General features: G+C 40.7%; 1 protein-coding gene across 1 annotated transcript in view; it reads right to left on the bottom strand.

Moving 5' to 3' along the window:
- The window catches only part of LRP1B (LDL receptor related protein 1B), a 353,740-nt gene that overhangs the window by 242,190 nt on the left and 89,411 nt on the right, over positions 1-22,139 (bottom strand). Inside the window, exons 15-17 of the mRNA XM_048484494.1 lie at positions 19,677-19,859; positions 2,705-2,905; positions 799-1,044 (exon numbers count right to left, since the gene is read on the bottom strand). Of these exons, the coding sequence (XP_048340451.1) occupies positions 799-1,044; positions 2,705-2,905; positions 19,677-19,859 (630 nt within the window). The remainder of the gene's footprint in view (positions 1-798; positions 1,045-2,704; positions 2,906-19,676; positions 19,860-22,139) is intronic.

The raw sequence follows: 22,139 nt of genomic DNA, 5'->3' as shown, positions 1-22,139 counted from the left end.
TGAACATATGTTCCGCTGATAACACAGAGAACACACAAGCCTCTTAAAAGACACCACACATTACTAGATTGATCTCAACAAAAGTTAGAACAATTTACATTTGAACAACCCTATAACGTCAAGGAGAAAACAGAACCTTCATTTACTACTGTTACAATCAAAAAGGAAGTAGCCAGAACACCGTATGCTATTTGTGAAGTTGTGCATTTCTACTTCATAAGATTGTATAACTAAAAGCACCTTCAGTGTTCGCAAGATTTCTTTGGGTATTTCAGGTCTGGTTATCTCAACCACTGCTGGATGTTTCTGAATAAATGTTGCCTTTCAGTCTGTGAATGGTGTGTGTGAAATAGGATATGCCTTCTTTATACTGAAAAGAGCTTGTTTGCATCATTTCTAAAGCTAGGTGGACTTAATATAACAAATCCAATGTGAGATCCATTCTGATAAAAACACCACTTAAGGCTGCTTCCTTAGACACCAGAATAATGAGTCCATAATCCCCAGATTTGATCTTGCTAGAAGCTTGATATTTATAACTGTCATCAATATGAACTATACATGTATTAATCTATCACTCTGCCAAATTTTATAGTTATATGGTAATTGTTTATAGATTGTAAATAACCCTCCAAAATCCTGCCTGAAAGAAATTAAAAAATTAATGAACATTTAAGAGTTCATGATAATCCAGATATTCACAATGCTTTTCCAATGTAAAGAGGTCTTATTTTGATCCTCTTAAACTTTTATAAAAGGGTTTCTACTGTAGTGAATAGACTGTAAATGTCAACTTACCAATATTAGCACAGCTTTCACCATCTTTATTGAGCTTCCAACCATCATAACAGGAGCACTTAACAGTATTTTTGTGCTGTTCACACACTTGGCTGCACCTCTGGTGTTTAGCACAATAATCCACAAATTCACAGGATTTATTGTCTGAATTCAAGTACAATCCTGGGGGACAGGAACATACAATTCTACCTCCAGGAACTACTGAACACTGGTGGCTACAGCCGCCATTGTTCAGTGAACATTCATCTGAAATAAAATCAAAAGACATTCAGCACAGTTTCATGAGTAGAGCCATGATACAGTAATGTTTGTAAGAAATGTAGTGACCGGAAGACTGGAGAAAAGAAAACAGAAAAGCTCTTGAGCAACAAGTTGGAGGACAAACTTGTCCTCATGAATTGGAGTAATAAAAATGAAATTCAATAGTACCAAATGCAACATGCATCCCAGAAGTCAAAATAAATATTTGAATCGGTTGCTTGGGGGTATTGGATGTGTTTTTCTAAAGAATACTTTTATTCCTCTTCAGTTTGGTTCTTTGAATAATCACTCTGTGGGCAGTTGTTATTTGTGTGCATCAGCTGGTTAACTGGACCATGATCTGATTCCTCCTAGATTTATGATTCTACTTTAAACAAATCCATCTGTATTTTTCAGCTCTCAACTTCCTAACTACTTCTCTGTTCACTCTATTAATACATATTGGAAAAAGGTAGTGGAAGAATAATTTCAGTGCTCCAACCATATGGATGCCATTTTGAAATACAGAAAAGAGGATGGGGGATATCTATCTGGCAGGTATATTATTGAATTTAGTTGCAGACATTTATCTACCATTATAAAGCAGCAAATATATTTAGATGGATATTTCAGACACAGGCCCATTATGCAGGTGTCTGCTGAATGGCAGGGGCGAATGTCCATCACAGTAAGATTTCTTGTATGGATGTATTTCCACAAGCCCCACTTTCAATTTCCATTCTCCTTGCACCAAGCAACACCACTGTAAGCACAACATTAATTTTCTTCTCTACCAGAGTGATTTACCAGTGAGCACAGCTTTACCCTAAACATCCTCCCTCCACTCCCCCCTCTCACTCCCTCCCACTCCTGTGTACATCTCCCCACTTTTCAGATTGGTTATTACTTCATTTTTTGTTATTTCTTATATTGATATATCGATATAAACAGAGAATCACTACTTTATATTGCATTTGAAACCAGGAAGTATGTGGAGTGGGAGGGCAGATATCAGTTCTAAGACTTGTTTTGCTTCTTCAGCAGAGTGTGGTTAAGGGAGTAGTTTTGCCTCTTTCTTTTTTGGGGGGATTATTTTTGAAAAGGGGCTACAATATCAATATAACTGCAATTACAGCCCTTTATCTTGCAGCTATCGGGTGTGATGAGATCTGTGCCTTTAAGAGGGAGTTGATGGGTAGATTTAAGAGAACCAGGAAAAGTGGAGGCCCGTGGAGATTTCAGCAAAGGGCAGGCAGGTAATGCGTCCTCTCATGTGTACAGAGCAACATGAGGAGCCCACACTACAGCCCCATTGAGCAGCTAAGAGCTCCACGGAAAGTATTCCATCCATAATAGGCCACAATGAACTCCATAAAGGATGAGAAAATATGGAACAGTTCACTGACTGTAAAGCACAACATTCTATTACAATCAGTCACTATTGGAATATGTGGAATTATACAGTTCAACACAATGCATTTTAAAGATATTTGGTGAAATCTGAACAATTCACAAAAAGATGAACAATGAAAATGTAAAACGAACAATTTTAACAATGCAAAGCTTAGGCAATATGGATATTTCCAAGGGGAAAGTGCAGTTATATGGTATATATGGGAAACATTTGTTTTCTTTATAGATCTGAATTTGATCAAACATGATGTACCACAAAGCACATCTTCATCAGATCCATCAGGACAATCTCTTCTCCCATTGCAGAGCTTTTCAGGCTGTAGGCAGATAGAAGTGTCATTAGCACAAGGGTATTTTGGTGGTCCGCACATATATCCTTCGCAATTTTCCTCATCAGACTGATCCTCACAATCGATGTCTCCATCACACAGCCATGCTTTACTAATGCATCTCCCTGGGAGAAGAGAAACAAATAAACACAATCAGTTTGAAAATACTCCAATATCATCACCTAAACATCCATTCTTGTTCCTTTTTTTTAGTAAATGGCACTTCATAAAATGAGCAAATATGTTGAAGACAACTTAGCTTTGTATTTCAAAGCATTATCTACAGCAAACATTACAACCTCAAATCTCCCACAGTGTCTAGCTCATGATCTAACTAAATGATACACTGTGCAGATCACCCATCTTTTAAAAAACTCATAGCAGCTCTTCAAAATATTGATTCAAATCAGGAATGAAACATAAGGGGAAGGTACTTTTAAGCCTTTCTCCAGAACTATTGATCAAAAATGGGACCAGGGCTAACTATCTATTCCACTGTGAAATTGAATGTGTGCTTGATACTAGCACACACACAGTTTCAAAACAGAACAAACAGCATACCCACACTGGGTTTTTGATTAGGCAAGTGGCATTGCAGAAGGCTTTAACTGCCTCTCCCCCACCGAATGGTCCTGATATGAAACAGGCCCCCATATCATTGCTAAGTGACTTTAAAAAAAATTGCTGGGTGCTCAATTCATAGAACTTACAGACCGCTCGTACTTAATGTGGCAATGGCCTGGAGAAATTCTGGCACAAGCTGCTATGCAGTGGGGAATGAGGTGCACCTGGGAGCAGTCGACTCCCTAAACTGCCCCAACCCAGAAATGGTCTTCAGAACCAGCAGAAAATTATGCTAGTAAAAGCCATAGCATAGTCTGTAGGCAAATCACAACCAAAGAAAAATTTGGCTACCCAATTTTTGATGAATAACATGAATACAAGAAATGCAGCAGAAACTAAACCCCAGCCAGGATGCCCCATATAGATCAGTAAGTAGGGCATACAACATGAGATTCTGTTTCAGAGATCACTCAGAGCACATGATGTTGCCTTTTGGTGACTTGAGAAGCACTGAGAAGCTGCTCAGCCCCCCCCAAGGGGGCATATACCACTACCACTGAAGGGGGAAAGCAAAGTCTATGCTGTGTGGTTATTAAAAATACTCTTTTTCAAAATTCTTCTCCCAAACTTTAAAATTCCCTACTTTAAATCAAAGTTAAAAAATGAAATATACTTCCAACAACAGGTGCAAAATATTATGAGTTTATTTGTGTCTACTTTTAGTCTAAACCACTGTGTGCTGGTAAATTTTAATCAACCTTGCTTGATTTTTCCCAATAGCTAGATATATAATGATGTTTAAAGCAATTAACATATTTCCATTTCGAGAAGGGTACTTGAATAAGCCGCATTTAAATCTGTCATAGAGTTCACATATTTGTCATGAAATCACCTTAGATATATGCAAGTCTATTTTAATTAACTAATTAGTACCCTGTGCCCTCCCCCTCACAGGATGCTCAGGGAGGCTAACATTTAAAATATAATGAATCCAAATACAATAAAACGAATACAGTAAGTTTAAAACAATAAAACTCATTAAAACACTAATCTGATAAGCCAGTCTGAAGGATTAAAGCAACTAGGCTGCTCCCCAATTTGTAACGCTAGCCAAAAGTCACAGGAGAAAAAGCAGTCTTGCATACTCAACAGAATGCCGGAAGGCCCCACATGGCACAAACTTCTTCAGAGAGCTGGTTCCAGACACAGGGGGCAGCCACTGAAAATACCCTTGCCTAGTAGCTGACAAATGGGCAATTTGTGGAGCAGGCATCTGTAAAAGGCCCTACCAAGACGATGGAAAGAGGTGAGGGGGTCATACTGGGAGCGTGATCCTGCAGGTAAAATAGTCCCAGACTGTTCAGTGCTTTATAGGTTAAAACCAACACTTTGAATTGGCACCAGAAGCTGATCAGAACCCAGTGCAGGTGCCAAAATACTAGTGTTATATGTGCAGACCAGATATTCCAGTCTACAATCTAGCAGCTGTATTCTTAATGGCCTAAAGCTTCCAAAACATCTTCAAAAGCAGCCCTATGTAGAAAATGTGACACTAATCTAATCTGGAGTTGCTGTTAGATGGATCATAGTGGCAAGGCCAGAGCTGAACAAATGGCGGGCTCGGCCTCTGTGATAAAATACTGCCTTTGCCACCCCTGGACACATTTGTCCAGATTAAGGAATGAACCAAACTGCAACCATAAACTCCTAACCCAGTCTACTACAGAGAATGGGACTCTGTCAAATGCAGCTACCCCTGTACCCTAGACCTACCCAACCAGATGATACACATTTTTGAAGGATTTAGCTATTAAACTATTTGTTAGATTAGTCAATTTAGCAAGAACGCAGTCAACATTAAGAGTTCTACAATTATAGTGGCTCAAAGAAAGTGTCACTGCCATCACAACAGTCAAGACAACCTTTAATGGCATAGTTAAAATCATTACACTAAAAATAATGTTCAGCCCATCCAAAATCAATTCCTTACTGGGCAAAAAGCACATGCTAAGAAAGTTTGGGGAAGAGTTACCCACGATGTTCCGGTTGAACCAGGTTCCGCCGCTACTTCTCCCCCCTAGCGCGCGCTTTTCCCGGACCTCAATCAATGTAGAGCTTTTTAAAAGACACGTGGCAAATGTGGAGAAGTGGGGAAGAAGAAGTGTGTGAATCTGGGTTCAAACTACCCGCCCTTGCAAGTGACGTGGAGCCACCCATCCAATCAGGAGGCAGTGGGCTGTGCGGGATACACACGCAGCCTTTTTTTTTATTTCTTGGAGCAAAGATGCACGTCTATTTGTAGAGACGTGGGGTTGGTTTCCTCAGTAAAGAAATACACAGCAAGGCAGCAGTAAGCCTTGCTTTCCAACACAGACGAATCAACATGGCTACATTTCTCTGTTTCCACTCATGCAGGGAGACTTAACTAGCAGTTTCCTCAGCCTTTAGCCAGCCTTACCTGTATAGCACAGTTCCTTGAGTGTTGCCAAAAATCAGCATTGCCTGTATAGCTCAGTTAGTTGACCATTCTCCTGCCACCCGAAAGGTTGCTGGTTCAACTCCAGCCAGCGACAAGTTGTTTTAATGAAATGGGGAACTCTATATGCTTGTGTCTATCTTTCATTCACCGTCTTAAACTATTGCAGACGAAGGCACAGGGAAACAGGGCTTTGTTTTAATCGCCCGTTTTCACGTCCCTATGCAGTTCTTCTGCACATGTTCACGGAGACATGGATCCATCCAAGCAAAGATAAAAAAATTCCTGCCCCAGTACAACGCGGCACCCAATCAGGAGATCCCCTCAGGGGATTGCACGTTTGATCCGCCTGCGTGGCTGCCACGTGACTAGGAGTGGGGGGGTAAAAGCTGCAGTGGGGAGCATGAATCCTTGCTCCAAAGCTCCTGATTATTTTCAAGCAGGTTTGAATCGGTTTCCATTTTTTCAGTGAGGAATCAACCCAAGTCTCTGTTAGACATTAATCATAGTCATTACTTAGCATTATTAGTAAGACTAGGTAACTGTTGATCAGAAACCACTAATAAAAATTTTGCCACTTCAAAAGTAACTGTTGAATTGCAGTCCATCAATAAGAAATGAAGTAGTTCAGGTTGGTTCAGTCTCTGGTAGAAGGCGGCTACAGTCTTTATTAATTTCCCCCTTAAGTCTTTATGAAGTTGACAGTCCAACAGAATATGAGATTGGGAATCGGGTCCCGCATCCACAAATGCAGAGTCTTTCTGAATATGGAATTCACTGGAATCTGCCAGCTAAGACTGCTGAGGATAGAGTGTTCTGGTTTGCATGAATGCTCTTCTGAGTCTAGGATTGTCTAAAATTGTTTGGTACTTTGGGCAGAAGCTGTAGGTTGGTTTTATTTCAAAATGACATGGAGAAAATATTTTTGGGTATGCAGGGATTCTCTTCTGTATCTCATGATCATACAATCTTCTTTCAATTATCCTCAAGATGGAACTTCCATCTAGGTGGAGTAAAGAGTCCAGATAAATTCCAATATGGATGATTTTTTTTCTAAATTTTTGTGGGTCAATCAAATTGGTGGGTATCCTCTAACATTTAAGAAATTAAACTTGGAGTTGAAGCTTGGAAATGAATCCTGAGCCAATATTTGATCGTTATAATCCAGGCTCTGGTCTCCAGTAGCCATTGGTTGGTTTTTGTGCAGATGGTAAAATATGTAACACAGTTTGATAGGAATACTAGTGGACAGAGAAACCAAAATTGGATTTGCTCTATTTCAGTGGAAAATGCATGTATCCAGACAGGTATTGCATAGAAAAGTTGTGGTAATACTTTGGTGTTGAACATTTGAACTGCCACTGGAATTAGCTGGTTCCCTTAATGGAAATAAAATTGTGTAATGGCTGATGATGCACATTTTGCCAGATTTATTACCTAAGCTTTATATTGTGTCCAATTCTGGCTGTAATAGAAATTTAGCCCTAAATATTTGAAGCACTTTACTTGTTCTATGGGTGCATTATCAATTTTCCATGTGTGTTGTTGCCATCTTTTTGCAAAGGCCACGATTTTTGATTTCTCAAAATTAATAATGAGATTGCTTTGTTGGCAATAGTTAATAAAGGCTAATAAATATTGTCTTAGGCCAATCGTCATACAAGCTAAGATTGCTGTGTCATCAGCATACATGAATAACGGTGTTGAGTTGTGTTTTGGTGGTAGACCATCAGTTTCTTCCAGGTAGGGGGCTAGATCGTTAATGTATAAGTTGAATAAATGGGGGGCAAGGACACAACCTTATCTTATGCCTTTTTTAACAGGGATCTTTATTGTTAGGTCACCATAGATGTTATATTTTACTTGGCAAGTCGTGTTGGAATATAGTCTTTGCATTAACATAAGAAGGCATGAATCTATTCCTCACTCTGTCCTCCTTCGCTTCTATCATAGCAGAGGGCACTCATTTGTCCCGGCTGCATTGAAGATGTTCAATGCAAAGGTTGAATCCCAACTACTTTATGGGGTCCCCATCTGGATTCAAACAGTGAACCATGCTCTGAATGTTCCCCAGTCTAAGTTTTTCCACCAAGTAATTGAAGTTCCAAACTGCATCCCCTATGCAGCCCTGTGTTTAGAACTGGGGCAAAACACCCTGGAACATAAAGCATGGCTTAGAGCCTTCAGATTCTGGCTCTGTCTCCACTATCTGCCATCCAAACACTCCTTTGTTTTAATGATATTACAGGACACGCAGGTTAACCCTTGGTTCTCTCTAATCAAGAGAAAGATCATATACATTGGCTTGCCTATTGAATCATTCTACTTAATGTCCTGTTCAGAAGTGTACAATAGGATTAGAGATTGGCTTTTAGATCTGGAATTTGCAAATTTACATCTAGCAGCCAAACGAACCTGATCTCCAACACAATTCTCAATCCCATTTGAGCAGAGCCGTATGGCCTATTACTTCTATGCCCTAATGAACACACGTGCAAGGAGAGCCCTTACCATTGCGCGATTTAACGTTATGCCCTCTGCCCTACTAAAGGGTAGGTACAATAACCTAGATAAATCTGCAAGGCTATGCAGCTGCAAATCTAATGTGGTCGAAACTCTGGCCCACCAACTCTTGCACTGCACCAGATTTGATAAAATAAGATCTAAATATACCACTCTATATTCTTTCTTTCAATCTGGACTGCCTGATTGCCTGAGTCTGAAATTGTGTGCATCGAGGAATGCTGCTGTTAATTTCGTTGTGCGTGCACAATGACAATAAAATGCTTATGCTTATGCTTATGCTTATGCCTGATCTTACTAGGTTGTCTGTATTGTTGAATAACCTGGACCCTGGTTTTTGTGAAGAGGTCACTAATTTTATTATGGAGATAGCTGAGAGCTCCCAGTAGCATGTATTTGATATGGTCCTTGCGGGGCCTTCTGCTTTTATTCTCTATTTATGTATCTGCTTCTGATTATGCCATTAAAGGCTTATGTATGGATATGTATGTATGTAATCTATTCCAATGTTGTGAAGTTTGTTCCACAAGGGTTCCTTCAGGAATAGTATCAAACACCCCTTTTAGATCTAAAAAAGCCACATATAATTTTTTCCTTTCAATTCTTGCGTATTTTTCTGCCAGTGAAGCTAATATCAGACAATGATTTTATTAATATAATTTCTTCTTTGTCAACCAGAGGCCAGGGTGGTATATCAGATGGGATTGTCTTGTTTACTTTGCATGAAGAAAATGTGCAACCATGAAATAGGTTTGTGTAATAATTTACCCAGAATTGTTCAGGGATATTGGGATTTTGTAGTCTACTGTTGGTCTGTAAGACACCCAGTGGCCTGTGCCCAAAATGCCCTAGAGTTGATTATAATAGTTTTTTTTCTCTCCAGAGTGATCAAATTATGGTAGGCTTTTTAAATTGAGAAATACCAGCTTGTCGGCTCATCCCTCTGCTGCACTTTGTGGAATTTCTGTCTCAGAGAGTGTTTTAAGTTGACTACCATCACAGATGTTACAGTGGTTGCTCATATGTTACAGTGGTTGCTCATATGAGCCCTCCGGGGGAGGGCGGTATAAAAATGCAATAATAAACAAATAAATAAAAAATATTAAAAATACAGTTAAAATATATGCACAAACGTTAATATCAATTTTCATACAAAAAATAGTACACTAGAAGGAGACTTCTACATGTATGTTCCTCATATGAGACTATAAATTTGAGTGTTAAAACATATAACCTTCAGACGAATATCTAGTATTTTGTTTTTCCTACTGCATTACTGCTATGTGTTATTCATCTCAAAGCAGGCTTGAGAAGAGGCCTTCCTGTGTTCCCTTCCAGGCTGAAATGGCCTGCTGGGAACTACATTTCCCAGGAACTACATTTCCCAGGCCTCTTCTCAAGCCTGCTCCATTTATTAAAGTAAGGGTGGGGAGGGTGCCACGGGAGGTGCTGCGAGGGGCACTGAGCAGGGAACCCCTTCTGCCTCAAGGAGAAGGTGGCTGCCTTCTCCCTGGGGCAGAGGGGGAATGGCGGCAGCGCCCTGCTCTGTGCAGGGGACCCCCTCTACCCCAAGGAAAAGGCGGCTGCCTTCTCCCTGGGGCAGAGGGGGGATGGCGGTGGCACCCTGCTCTGTGCAGGGAACCCCCTCTGCCCCAGGGGAAAGGCGGTTGTCTTGTCCCTGGGGCAGAGGGGGAGTGGTGGCGGCGCCCTGCTCTGTGCCGCTGGCTGCTACATTTCCCACCCTCGACTTATACACGAGTCAATAATTTTTCCCTGTTTTTATGGCAAAACAAGGTGCCTCGACTTATACTTGGGTCGACTTATACACAAGTATATGCGGTAGCTGAACTTCAATAAGAAAGTTCAGTCCAAATACAGCCATCATACTTAGTACAGAAATTAAACTGGTTTCTATATTCCAAAGCAAAGGATTTTCCTTGTAGCAACATAAAGGGGCTATTCTGCATTCATATATAGATAGCCAATGGCAGTTTCCAACTAAATACTTTAAGTTCAGATTTTGTGTAATGCAGGTCTTCTTCTAGTTCCTTGAGGAGCTCAACGTTTTTCCAAAGTCAACACACCCATTTCACCTGGTTTCTGGCTAGAAGTTAGCTATCAAAGAAGTTCCTTGATTCACTGGTGTTTTGTTGTTTAATGTGATTTTATTTATTTTATACATAACCCATTTTTCTCTCCAACAGGGACCCAGAGCAGCTCATCACACAAACACACACACACACACACCATTTTATCCTCACAATTACTCTATGAAGTAGATTCTAATCCAACTGCAGTGCCAAATAATCATAATTACTACAAATATTTCCATCTCTACATGGTTGGGCCATATCATTGCCCCCATCTTTCAAAATCCTGCTTTTGTTGAGGCACAGAATTGTGGCATTTCTACACTAGATATTACCTGTTGGTACAGGATTTTCACTTGATGATCTGACTTTTTCTGCTTCGAAAGCTAGTTGCTTTCCTTGGTTCTTCCTAGTTCAGCTATTTTGTTATTTTCTCCTTTCCATAGATATTTGTTCTCTGCTCTCTCAACTAGTCTTTTCTTAAACTCATTCTAAGGTGCTTTTCTCTTCTCTTCAAGTCTGCCATCCTATTTGGCGCAAATAAGGTTCCATTTAATTGTGTAAACCAGAACAGTGGAAAGCTAATGGGAAATGCAGTTGCCAAGTAAACTGGCCACAACCCAAAGTGATCTGACGTTGTTCCCATAATAGCATATTACCTCCTTTTTAATCTGTTTTATTGCTATATAAGCTTTTAGAGCAAATATTTTTACTTTACTTCCTTTTAGCTTAATGAAAAAAAGTAATAACAGATTTATCTTATGGTAGATTAGATACCTTGTAATAATGTTAGCAAAAGTACCATATTAATATTTAAAAGAAAATACCTACAATTAAGCTTTTTTGTGGAAGTCTTGATTACATTAGGATGAATGTAATGATTTGTGAATTAGAATCCTATAATAGGCTTTTTTTTTTGCAATGTGGACACTACCTAAGCTGCATTCTTTGTTCTATGGTTATTGTGAGTTTTTAAAAATAAGATAGTTTTAATACACATATAAATTCTGTCTGCAATGCCTTCAGTCAACAGTTCTGAATATAACCCTGATAATAAATATGTTATTAAATACAACCACATGGTGGCTCCAAGACAATTCTACATTAAAATAACCCAGTGCAATAGAACTAAATTCTGTAAAATACTTTTGAATATTCAGTTTTAGAAACTGTCTAGTAAGAGAACTGCAGCATATCCCCAAAAAGCATCTATAGAATGGCCAAGTCGACAAGTATATCGCAAAAGCAATGAGGAGCAAGAAAAACTGGTGAGAACAAGTATATAGTAGTATTCAAAATAAGACATATACATATAAACATACCTATGTATCATGTGATATTTGAGTAGTCATTTCTGTAAAACATTTTTGGCCATGAATGTAAAACGTAATGGTACCTAATATACTGTTTTCAGTGTTAATACCATTACCGACACTTTAAAAAGGACCCAAACAACATTTCTTCTTTTTCCATTTTACCCTCATAACAACCTTCTGGGTTACATTAATTGGAGATAATGAGGTAGATTGAGGGCAGATGTGTGGCCCTTCCTGCTCAGGTTAACCAACCATCCGCAATTTGGAATAAAACACCAGACAACATTTTGTGTGGGTAAGAAAATTGGCCATAACCAAAGAATTTTATTGACAGAAAGCACAGGAAAGCAAAATGGCACGGCATGGGGAGGTGATCCCAGCCTCTGGGCAGCCCAAGTGCTGTCCCCCAGAGTCAACCAGTTCCTCCAGCCTGCCTGCTGGAAGAATCTATACCATAGCAGAAAAATTAGAGTGAGGTATTCCAGACTGGCGAAGTGCCCATGACTGGAGCCCCCTTCCAACCCCTGCTAGGGGCGCAAGCACCTTAGCCCTCCACAGGGCACCGCAACCATCAGGTTGCTTGACCCTGACCTCTTAAGGAGGTGCAATAAAAGAGGTGCTTCCCCAGCTTCCCTTCAGTGGATCACCCCCCATGCATAACCCACTATTGGCTATGGCAAAGAAAATTACACTTAACAACAACTGAATTAAAGGGCTCGGGGGGTGGGTGGGAAATGCTCGGGGATCCAGGGTCAGAGTGGGCCCCAACCACGAGGCAGGACCTTATATAGGCCTTGCCTGGCCCACTCTGATGACGTGCCCTCGCGAAAATCGTGATAGCATGTCCCCCAATCAGGATCCGGCCCTCACGCATGTGCGAAGCCGGGCGCAGACCCTGCCCAGCCTTTGTGCATGTGCGAACTGGAAAAGGAGGCCATTCCGTCTGCCCACAACCGGGCAGACAGCCTTTGCTGGGTCACATTTCCTCCTGCAATGGCAGCCGTATGTTAGGCGCAGCTGCTCTTTAGACTGGGCTAAGTCGACCCAATAAGCCTTGTGCCAGGAATTTTGAGCCTGGGTAACCCAGATTTCAGTATGACACTCTGACTACCACTACACTATTCATATTTTGATAGAAAGCCAAATTCTTCAAAATTCATTCAGTTTTATGAGATCTACAGCCCCATCCAAAGAGGGGACAAATTGGTGAAAGTGGCATGCAGCTGCACCAGTAGACTTGCCTTCCCTTGGGCACTTTCACTGGCAGAAGAGCAATTTTGCCAGCATGTAGCTGCCGTGCCCTCTCCCCGGTGCTAGGAGACTGAATTGAATGTGGTACCAGCATCCTAGTGCCCCTGCTGCCACCATCAGCATGACAATGGAAGGCCAGAGAAAACTTTAGTGGCTCCCTCTTGGCCATTTGTGGCATTATGCTAGTGACTAGGAATTCAGACTTACACCACCCTTTTGGGTGGCATAAGTCTATTGAGTCCCATAAAGGTTTCTTGGTGGTGAGGAAAGTTTTTCACTTTTCAAGCCTCCCCACGCCACCAGGAAGTCTCTTTGGGTACAGTGGCCAGGCACCCAGCTCTTGGAGGGGGCTGCACAAGACCAAATCATGCATGATGGAGTAAGAGATTTGGCTTTCCACCTTTCCTAGTATCAAAAGGTGGGTGACATTAAGCTGCTTACTGTCACTTTTCAATAAAGCTCATGATATCTTGGGGTAGAATTAAAATCTAGATCTAGCTTTATACTACAGCTAAAAGTGTTAAATATAAATGCAGGAGAGTTATAATAGACTGTGTCTCTAAATGCATTCATTTTGTTGCAAATGTTTCATTAAACTGACTTACTTTAATAAATGAGCCAGCCAGCAAAAAAAAGTTTTGTTCTTTGTTGGGTTCTGTCCCCATTTGTTAAACTCATTTAATTAATCAGGAATATGTTTTAACATTTCTTACTCCATCTATAGAATATACTGTAGTACACTAATTTCATTAGTCATTATCAATTGTACTTAAGCAATTTGTAGGTGGTGACTAAGGGTAAATTGAAGCAAATATTGAAATTAAGAAATGTTACCATTAACATATGATTTGATATACTTCCATATATAATACACTCAACTATTCAACATACTTGCAGTTTATGTAATCTTGAAAGTCATCCCTTGTTATAAAGATAATATTCCGATTTTTTCTAGAACCGAATATTGTTAACCAATATATTTGTATATTCCTGATAATATACTTTATTCATTAACTGCTTTTGCATCTAACATTTAATGATCAAAGGTGGCTTAAGACAGCCAGCGTGGTGTAGTGGTTAAGAGCAGGTGAATTCTAATCTGGAGAACCGAGTTTGATTCCCCACTCCTCCACCTGAGTGGCAAAGGCTTATCTGGTGAACCAGATGTGTTTCTGCACTCCTACATTCCTGCTGGGTGACCTTGGGCTAGTCACAGGCACTCTCAAAGTGTCTGTTGTAAGGAGAGGAAGGGAAAGGAGTTTGTAAGCCACCTTCAGTCTCCTTACAGGAGAGAAAGGTGGGATATAAATCCAAACTCTTCTTTTTCTTCTTAAGATCACTATCGTTTATAAAATAATGGCACAAATATTTACTAGCATCTGTTTACAACTATTTAAACAGAAGTTTAAATTTAAACAGAGGTTGATGACATCTGAAGAATAGCCCTTATTGCACACATAGATCTTGTAAGATCAGTGACAGACCAAAGATGTATGAATACAAAAACCTATGTTCATGTTTATCATTAAAAATTGTATTGTACAAACTATTACAATGATATTGTAAACATATTTGTGAGAAGCATATCTGATATTCTGTGTATTTCAGAAACAACACTATTCCATTTATCAGTAGTTATAGCTGTTTTTAAAATTCCATTTGAAACAGCCTAATTGTTGCTAGCAGGCATGTTTAAGAAATATAAGTTAATGTCATTTTGTATTTCCCAATATCCAAAGGCATGCAGTTTCCATAGTCTTTTCTTGTTTAAAGCTGACAGGGTTGTTGTTGTTGTTTAACTTCATTGCTATTCATAGGGTTGCTATAAGACAGAAGCAACTTGATGGTACTTAATACACATACATACAGACGTAATTAGGGACAGTAGAAGTGTGTGTGTGTGTGTGTGTTACTGTTAATCCAGTCAGCATCTGGAACACTATACAACACTATACAAAAGAACCAGAGCATTACAGGATACTGAGAAATGTAGAGTTAAATGTAGATTGTTGCAAATGTTCATTTTACCAATGAACCATTATCAGTACTTCAAATTAATCATGTGTTGCTGATACCATAAAGCAGAGTTGTAAGGAAAAAGCACAATAGAAGGCATAGCAGTGGAGGGGAGAATGTATTTTTCAGGATCAGAACATGGAAAGGTTGAAAGTTACTCCACAAGGAAAAGAAGCAGCAGCTATGGTTAAATTGATTTTTTTCTCCTCCTAAGCCACCGTTCACAACAGATTCTCAGGTTGTCTATTGCTGCTTTGAAATATTGTCATCATTTCTCAAGAGCTTAGCTTATTAATAGAGTTCACATGTGTGCAAGAACAAATTACTACTTAAAAAGCAAATATCAGTCAATCTTTATGACTGCAAGCACAGAACTGAATCCTAATTGGCATGACACTATGCTATACTGTAGTTCTGCATTCCTGAAAGCTAGATGTATTAGTTCTGTGACTAACTGTGCAGTCCAAAGGGGGGGTGGGCTAAAGCTGCATTGGAAGTGGCAGCAGGGTTGTGCCACCAGTGCTGTGCAAAGTGGCACTGACACTAGAGAAGTGACACTTACCCCAGTGGCAGGGGACTGTGTCACAAGAACCAGGATGGGGTCTTACACGCCATTGCTCCTGTGCCACAGGAAGCTATGCAGTATTCTGGGGAGCATTCCTGGGCAGAGGTCAGATTCCTAAAATACTTTGAGCCCAGGAATGCTCACCACTTTACCAGTTTCGATCCAGCCATCCGTATCCGGCTTCTCACAGAGTCAAGCCATGGTACATTGCAAGGGGGTCCAAAATTTGGCAAATCCTGGCAATCTCAGCTGTGGGAGGTAGATTTGTAATTAGATAAGGAGGGCCGCGTAAAATAGGGTCTTCTGTAATTTGGATAGGGCATCTGTAATTGTTGTAGAGTTCTCAGTACAAGTTAAATGTCATCATTAGTATTCCTCAGCACTATGTGAGAAGGGCTGCCTGAACAATCCTAAGTAACAGGACAGATAACAGGATGCCATTAAAAGTTAGCAGATTATCCTAGACGGCGGAGCATAGGTATTTCCCCCTGCCAAAACTTCAGCCAAATTCAAAAGGACTCTGCCACGCAGCTTGGTTCCTTTATCCCTCATTCTCCCGTTGCGCTGAAACACCCTCCCGCTGATAACAGCTGTAGGTTCCAGAGCGTTTGTCTTTGCCTCTGTCAGCAGAGATGGTTAAAGAATGGCAGATGTCTTCACTTTGGCTAACAGGCTTCCCCCCTGCTTCCAACCTATCCCTTCCCCTCCAATACAGGCACCACAAAAGAATCGCTTTCTCTTATATATTAAGCACCATTCCTTCACAAATGCCACTATGCCTCCACGTATACCTGAGAGGGGTTTCCACTGTTGATAAAGAAATTACTGGAGAGTTTGGGTGCTGTGTGGTTTCCGGGCTGTATGGCCGTGTTCTAGCAGCATTCTCTCCTGACGTTTCGCCTGCATCTGTGGCTGGCATCTTCAGAGGATCATCTGTGGCTGGCATCCTCTGAAGATGCCAGCCACAGATGAAGGCGAAACGTCAGGAGAGAATGCTGCTAGAACACGGCCATACAGCCCGGAAACCACACAGCACCCAAGTGATTCCGGCCGTGAAAGCCTTCAACAATACAATTACTGGAGAGTTAAAAAGCTTCTCTATTGCCAAGATTGCTATGATTAATACACACTTTAAAGAAAATGTATCTCCTTCACATTGTGCAGTGGCAAATTTAAAATTAGATACATTCATTAACAGACATTGCAATCACATAATATATTAGTTGCTCTGCACCACATGCTTATCTATGGATTCTTCTGAATCCCATCCCCCCATATTTACCCACAAATTCAGCCATTTCAACTTTTGCTTATTCTAGTTGGGGAGCAGCAATAATGTGTGCATGTGTTGCTATTCTTTTGGCTTTAATTGACAGAATTTATACAGATGATTTGCACTTGACATACTTTTCAACCTTCTGTAGAAGAACTGCACACAAGGGATCATGCATGAAAAAGAGGACAATTTCTTGTTAAAAACACGATGTAGTGGCACAGCTCAGTAAAGATTAAGTCCTTCAATTTCAAGCAGGGTTTCATACACCCATCCAATGATTACTTTTCCATTTGGTTTTAAATGCTTGTTGCATCAAAGTAAAACCAAATTAATTTATGTTCAAAATTCCTGCCCCTAGCCTGAGGCTCCTTATCATCAAAGAAATGTTGAAAAAGGCACACATGTGAATTGGCAATAAGGTGGCAAAATATATTGGAGAGGCTCCATGCAACAGAAACAGAAGCCTTCTGGTTACATCAGCCGCTCTGCAGGAAAGGAAGTATTTAATCATTTTCCAGAAATGGATGACCTAAAGCAGGTGAAGCTGGAAGTAGATTCAACTACATGCAAAGAGGACACACCCTACTAAGGTTTTATAGGACTGAAACCTTAGGGTAAAGTGCAATCTATATACATTAAGCTCTGCTAAATTTTGTGAGACTCTGATGAGCAAATGTGTATAAAATCACACTATGACCAATGCCAATTCTAATCAGCTTGTCTCAAGATCTATTCTGAATCAGCTCAATTAAATCCATGTCAATTTAAGATCACTTAACTTTCCATTAACTAAAATTACTGTTAACACAATAGTGTGCACCATGAAAGGCTGAAAGAAAGGAGGGTGGAGTCCATCTTTCTTAGTGTTCATTATTTCTGAGTCAGGGGAGAAAATACAGTAAAGAACAGAGAATAAAGGGCAAGGGTTTATTGCTTGCCTTATTAAACACTGAAGAAAGCTGCAGCAATAGCCAATTGGATTAACTATTTCCAATTACTGAAATTCTCTACTGGAAATCAAGAGAGAAGGACAGCACAGTATCAGGCATTGCCAATCTGAAGAAGATGTCTTACCAATTGGAATGAAGTAATTCTGTCTAGGGCTACTGAAGCCTTTTCCGCACAGCAAATGTACAGCAGGTTGCATTGGGATAAAGTAACCTGGTTTCCTGTTTTCGCATTTGCATGCATCCGTGCAGGCAGCAATTGGAGCCCATGGAAACAATGCAGGTTGCTGTTGTGCCTTTGCATGGAGGCGCATCTATTTTTAAAAAATTTACCTCCCATGCACAAATCAACCTCCATAGCCCTGCTGATATCTCATGATACCACAATATGACCATCTGCACCTGCATGACTATGCAAATATAAGCCGCAAAATAAAAAAAGGAAAGCATAGCTGAATAAAGGGCCTCCTGCCCGGCCATTCTGTCACAAGTGGCTGCAACCCAATTTTTTCAAAAGACTTGTAAATAGCGCAATTCTCAAAAAACCCAGTTTGGGGGAAATAACACAGGGCAGGCTTGCTTTAGGGGCAAGATCTGTGCAAAGTGCCCCCCCCCCCGATTTTTTCCCATTCTAAACCCGTGTTTAATGGCCCGTGCGGAGTGGGCCTTATATGGGCATTGGAGTCAGTGATGAGGGAACAAATATACAGACAGGTGGCATAAAATAGGTCTTAGGCATAAACTGTTTAACAAAAGAAGCAGTACTGGAACTGAGATATATTCTAATTATATTCCTTCCTTCCTTCCTTCCTTCCTTCCTTCCTTCCTTCCTTCCTTCCTTCCTTCCTTCCTTCCTTCCTTCCTTCCTTCCTTCCTTCCTTCCTTCCTTCCTTCCTTCCTTCCTTCCTTCCTTCCTTCCTTCCTTCCTTCCTTCCTTCCTTCCTTCCTTCCTTCCTTCCTTCCTTCCTTGTAAATTACAATCCAGCAGTCCAGTCATCCCCATGGAACCACAGGAATGTTACATTTATTCTCTTTACCACTACCAATGTTGAAAATGTTTCCTCTATATGGGAAAGGCTCCAATGCCATGTTTGTAAACATCCCAACAAGCTGTCATGGTTCACAATGTTGTGACATAAGGCAAGAAGAGCTATGTTTCACAATAACTTCGGCAATGTGCTGAGTGGAGGGGACTTATGCACAAACCAGTTGCTCCAACTCCCTGTAGATGAGCTTCTTCATACTTCCTTCCAGATAACCTTTCTAAGTGAGCTGGCTCAGAAATTCAAGGAAGGGAAGGGACATCCCCCCAGCTACTGTAAGCCCTTATAGTTGAGCCTTGGCCCTGTGGATTTCTTGCATGCAACCTTGTTTTCAACATGAGCTGGCCTTGAGACAGAATACTTTGGCTCTAAGTCTAACAGTTTTAGCCTAGAGCTGGAGGAAGGGGGGTTCTGAAAAGGAAGGGAGAAAGAGAAACATGCCCTGCACTCTAAAACCCTTTTATCATCTTCTATTTGTCTGGACTAGATTTTATAATGTACCCTGCTTTGGGTCCCCACCGGGAAGAAAAACAGCACATAAAAGCTGAAACAAATAAATGAACGCCACACTGCAGTCCCCAGACAGCAAAGCAGAAATGTGCCTGCACCTAAACATTAGGAAGCATTTTAGAATTCTCAAAGTGATCCTTTCTTTTGTCACTAGTGGAGGAAGCTTATATATCAGTCCTAATCTAGTTCAAGAGTTTGACTAACTCTTTCGAGTATACAAATCCAGCTATACATGTTTCTGCTCCAGGGATTCCACTGTAATCCAACTAGTAAAACCATTTGGTTTAGACTCTGTGTGAAATATTATAAAGCAGGGTACCTGTGGTCTTGCAGGAAAATTTTGTTTTGTCATCACATGGGCGAAGAGTCCCATTGCAATATTTTTCATCACTGCCATCTTCACAATCCTTTTCACCATCACAGAGCCATAACTCAGGAATGCAGTTTCCGTCAGGGTGGCACTGAAACTCTTTCCCGCTGCATCCTCCAAGAGAGACTGTATCTAATGCAAAACAATAATACATCAAAATTATGTGCTTTCCATATTAGTCATCCCTTCCCAAACACTGGGTTGAAGTCACGGAAGTGAAATGATGGTTCATGTTATGTATCATCAGTTCTTCTTTGATCTTGTCTGTGGTTACATAGGAACCACAGTATTGAAACATACAAAACAAGCAAGCACCCTGCTCCTGTTTTGATCTTATAACTGAAAGCTGCATTAGACAGATATGGATTAGATCCAGTGATTCTGGTAATAGAATGACTTTGTGCAGATTATTTAAGTGGCTTTCCTCAGCAACCTCTACTTGGAAGGAATCATATCCCAACGCTTGCATGAGGCTGTTCCGTTCATACAAAGTCTGCAGAAGGCAATGGATCCAACCCACTATCAACATTATTTTTCATGTTTAGAACACTTCCAGTAATATGCATTTCTCCATTGAAAACCTGGCTACTATTTGATGATGCATTTCCTGGAACTGTAATATATGCTGTATCAAGTAGTTCCCTCAGTAATAACAGTGGTCTTCATGTTGTTTTATGGTACCTGCATCATGCATCATAGAAGCCAGCTGCTGATGCCCCCTTCCCCCCCTCTCTCCCCTCTTTTTACCAGCGGGGGCTTTGATTTCCCCTCTTAGAGGAGTTTTTAGCTTAGACGCCATCTGTTGTTTGAAATTGATTTGGACACTGTGTTTTAAAATATGCCAGTACTAAATGTACGGCAGTTGTTTATTTGTTTACCTGTTGTCGTTTGTTTGTTGTAAACCACCCTGAGCCCTCCGGGGGAGGGCAGAATACAAGTTCAATAATAAATAAATAAAAATAAATAAATATCAAAATGTAAAGGATAATACAGCTGATATATCAATTTGCAACCAACAGAACTGACAAGATCGGGAATTCAGTGTATAGATATGGTTCAAAGACAAATTCACAAAGCCAGGTGAATTTTGTATGCATATATTAATTGTGAATACAGATCGTCAGCAAAATTTTTATATGTGTGCTTTATAAAAGAATTTAAAAAGATTAGGTCCCCTTCCCCTGTGGGCTCAGGGCAGCTCACAACACTTCCTTGATACATGACCATAATTGTTTAAAACATAACCAATGCATATAATGAGAAATATTTTATTTATAGAGAGTCGAAGGAATGATTTTGTTCCAGAAATGGAACGCTCAAAATCTGAAGCAATTTTGGAAGAGAGAAAGCAGGGAATGATGAGTAAGACCTACTCAGAGGGCAACTGTGGTTAGTGAAGGATGTCATCATGGATAGCTACTAATGGCTTTCTAATACACCTTCATCTTGTCCTCCACCATCACCAGCATTTCTGAGTAACTGTCAATTTGGATTCCTGCAGCTGTACTCTGCTAAAGACCCTGCAGTAGTCAGGGGCTGAGGATTTAAATGCCTGAAGTGAGGGGAAAACCAGATGGTGGCACAAGCCATCTGCTATGTAATGGGGGACAAATATGCTGGAAGATTTCTTGTACAGACTTATTCTCTCAAGACCCTCTTCCACTTTCTATTCTTCTCACAGCAAGTGAGACTACTTCTAGCATGATGCTGGACTCTATGAGGGGCCATAAATCCATATCTATTGGCGGGGGCTCCTCAGGAGGAGCAAGGTCCAAAGCCGGGTGGAGGGCCGAATCCAGATCCGAAAGATCGAAGTCTGTCTGTGCACGAATCAGTTCCTCCAGAATGGTTGCCTTAATTAAGTTTTTACTTTTATACATTCCTAGGCTGTTTGAGTGATGTCCTTCCTCATGCACCTGCTCCAGGTGGTGACGGGCTGCGTCTCTTTGATGCACCACTTGCTCCATGTCACGAGTGGCAGTTTGAATTTCCTGTAGAACATAGGTGTACTCTCGCTTCTTTTGGTGGATGTCAGTCAAGTGTATTCAAACATGGGGTTCCTGTGACGAGGAAGAGCTTTCTGAAGACATGTCACTGGTAGATGACTCTATCAAACTCGCGTAGATAGGCATAGAAGTGGCGTGTCGATGTGGATTACTGTCCATGTTAGACACTGATGGTCAAGTCTATCGTTGCTTGACTTGTCAATGGGGCAGCAGTCTCCTCGAGAGCAAGTCACACCCAGGGGGTCGGTAGGCGAAGGTTCACTGGCATGGTCTGGCACTGTCTGGCCCATCAATGATGCTGCGGTCTCGTCTCGTCATGCGGGCGAGGGTTGCTGACATGACTGAAGAAACTGGCAGAAAAAGAATGTTGCTGCAAAGATTATTGGTCTGCAGTCAGATCCGTTGT

This window comes from Sphaerodactylus townsendi, linkage group LG02 (assembly GCF_021028975.2).
Source record: "Sphaerodactylus townsendi isolate TG3544 linkage group LG02, MPM_Stown_v2.3, whole genome shotgun sequence".
NCBI lineage: Eukaryota > Metazoa > Chordata > Lepidosauria > Squamata > Sphaerodactylidae > Sphaerodactylus > Sphaerodactylus townsendi.
The sequence above is the reverse complement of the archived record's forward strand: the minus strand, read 5'-3'. Positions and strand labels throughout refer to the sequence as shown.